General features: G+C 46.0%; 1 protein-coding gene across 1 annotated transcript in view; it reads right to left on the reverse strand.

Moving 5' to 3' along the window:
* The window catches only part of LOC119579386, a gene marked incomplete at its 5' end in the record, with an annotated part of 6,639 nt that extends 4,647 nt beyond the window's left edge, over nt 1-1,992 (reverse strand). Inside the window, 3 exon segments of the mRNA XM_037927175.1 lie at nt 78-1,225; nt 1,338-1,585; nt 1,795-1,992. Of these exon segments, the coding sequence (XP_037783103.1) occupies nt 78-1,225; nt 1,338-1,585; nt 1,795-1,992 (1,594 nt within the window).
* Nucleotides 1,993-3,029: the final 1,037 nt, after the last annotated feature.

Consider the following 3,029-nt stretch of genomic DNA (forward strand, 5'->3'; position numbering starts at 1 on the left):
ATTTGAAGAAATCTGCAATAACGATATATTGATAAGTGATCGTAAAAGTAAGAAAATAAAAAGGCAACCGTCTGTACCGGTTGAGGGTGTAGTCTTCATTGAGGTTCAGGAAGTCGATCCTCGCCTCCCGCCAAGTAACAGAGACGTTGAGGTTGGCGTGCATGTGCATGGACCTGGTGTCGACGTCGGCGCTCTCGATGACGATGGTCACGCCCACCGGCAGGGGCGCCGTCGTGTTGTTGTTGATGTTGTAGTTGATGGCGGGCGGCAAGTCGGGCCGGTACACGGGCGGGAAGCGCACCAGCTGGCAGCCGCTCTCGTCGCTCTGGTCCCTGCAGTCGAACTTGAGGTCGCAGCGTTGATAGAGAGGGATGCAGGTGGCGTCGTCGCAGGAGAAGAAGCCTTCTCCGCAGGGAGTAAGAAGCAGCCGGAGGCTCTCGCCCGCCGCCCGCCCGCACATTGCCTTCTTCAGGGTCCAGTTCTGCCGCCCTACGGGGATGCCGTTGACGGGGTTTGCGAGAACGGCGAAAGTTTCGTTCTTCTGCCAGTCCCACCACAGCCACTCACTCACATTTTTACCTTGCACGATTTGGTAGTCCGAATAACCGCGGAAAATGAGATTCGCGGCCGAGTCCTGGCTGGCCACCAGGTGGGTGTTCCGCCGGTGGCGCTCGCACGCGCCCAGCAGCGACCACACAGGTCTCCGCGGCACGGCGCACGCCACGCACAGAAGCAAGTCACAGCGGCTGTCAGAAAACCCGGATGGACTCGAAGCTACGGCGCAATTTTCTAATTTGTCGCCGTCAGGCTCGGCCATGGACCAGATAGGGTGGACGTGCTGGTTGTGGAGAGGTTCCATCCAGATGCCCTCTTGTTCGTGATCCGTTATCCCGACCCAGAAGTTTTCACAAGAACTGTTGTGTCGATACTTTTCGACAACATTTTGGATCACTTGGTACTCCTTTTCCGTCTTGGGGATGGGGACGCTGCCTCCGAGACCGTGGCATATAGAAAATGCTGAGCTGGCGGTGACTTCGTTAAAGTAGAAGTAGTCGGTGGCAGCTGCGTCTTCACACAGCTCAACGATGGATTCCTCGGTCTCCTGGACATCCCCGTGCTTTCCCCAAGGCCCCGACCACGATACTATGTCGCCCTCTGGAACGTTCTCACAGTCCGCTATGGCCACGACTTCCCTGGGTGACAAAGCACGACTCCAAATGTTAACCTGCAAGCAAAGATGAGGGAGTCAGTCAGATATGCACACTCGTAAACTACCGAAATCACCAATCACGTATTGCAGCTCAGGTACTGGCAAGCAGATTGCCTCGACGTCTTACTTGCGTCAGTTGGCCGCTGAAGCTGTTCTCCTTGTCCCAGGATCCCACTTTGAGGACGTTGCCGGTGATGACGTCACTGAGGTTGCCTGTCTGACGATCCTGTTCCTCTCCGTCCAGATAGGAAATCATAAGACCGTCGTTGTACGTGACACATATGTGGTGCCAGGTGAGAGCGCGCAGACGGTGCTTCAGGAAGTGGAAACGCCGGAACTTGACAAGTGTCACTCTGATGTAGTCCAAATTCACCTCTGTACAAGACAACCTAGATCATTTGCCCTGCTCTAAGAAACAGCTTATGCTTGACATTTTAAGTTTCTATTCGTATGCACATAAATATGTTGGTTTTCAGTTTTCATCTGCACGTATTCATAAAAATACATTTCTATCTCTCTCTATATACACCTTTGCTACTATGTATACACAAACCGATAATCAACTGGCAGACCCTCTGACTCACCTGCCCGTAAATTGTGCACGTCAGAGGCGTTTGAGAGCTGAAGGAAACCCGACACGTCCCACAGAAAGTAGAATTTCAACCGAACGCAGAAAGAGACGGACTGAAGAGCGACAGGTTTGGTGAAGCCCGTGTACTTGATGTGAGCGTCAGATTGTACTCCGCCACCCTGGAACTGGTACACTCGCTCTCCCATACACCCTGGGTGTATGGGAGAGCTTCATTTATTATTTGTATTTTTTCATTTAAAAGATAACTGTTTTTCTATTGGGGGATTATAACAAGTTTAGCTCAAATTTATTAAAAAATCTTTTAAAAACTAAATTTATTATAACAATACTTATTCATTAAATCTATTATACTAATGCTTTAAATACCAAACATATAACACTACTGAAACACTACATGTTGCCACTGTCGCATGTGGCTTGTACACGGACAAAAAAGCAAATCATAGTTGGAAGATTGTTGGAATCAAAAAGCGAAAAAAGTATAGTCTTATGAGTAGAATTTCACTCGACAATTTTCTCTGGTATATTTTCCTCCTGATAAGTTACATCAATTACTGTTCAGGCTGTGTGTGTGTGTGTGTGTGTGTGTGTGTGTGTGTGTGTGTGTGTGTGTTGGGGGTGTGTGTGTGTGTGTGTGTGTGTGTGGTGTGTGGGGTTTTGTTGGTTTTTGTGTGGGGTGTGTTGTGTTGATTTTTTGTTTGTTTTGGTTTTGGTTGTTTTTTGGGGGGTTGGGTTTGTTTTGGGTTTTATTTTTGGTTTTATTTTATTCATTGCAAAAACATTTCCCCCACAAAGGTTATAACATGCAAAATGCATTATAAAGAATGTATAAAAAAATTTTTAAATTTTTATTATACAGGACTACATTTCCTTCTATTTTAAAATCTACGGTACAACCATGCCTGTTTCATTACCGTTTGGCTATAGATTATGCCGACTGTTTGACAGAAGAAAGCAAACAAAATGTAAATGTAAATGATGTTATTTCCTTTAATTATAAAGTTATACCGTGCAGTAGCTTAGGGACGTAACTGATAATCCTGGCTTACTTCAATTTTCTCTTCTTCATTGTGCATAATCAAAATTTGTTCTTGGAAAAAGGGAAATTACTAAAAAAAAAAAAAAAAAAAAAAAAAAAAAAAAAAAAAAAAAACGATGAAAATATTCACGTCTACAGTCTTTGCTAGGTTCCGTGTCTGCTTTTGTTCATAAAATAATGGGGGGGCA

The sequence above is a fragment of the Penaeus monodon genome, chromosome 12 (genome assembly GCF_015228065.2).
Source record: "Penaeus monodon isolate SGIC_2016 chromosome 12, NSTDA_Pmon_1, whole genome shotgun sequence".
Classification (NCBI taxonomy): domain Eukaryota; kingdom Metazoa; phylum Arthropoda; class Malacostraca; order Decapoda; family Penaeidae; genus Penaeus; species Penaeus monodon.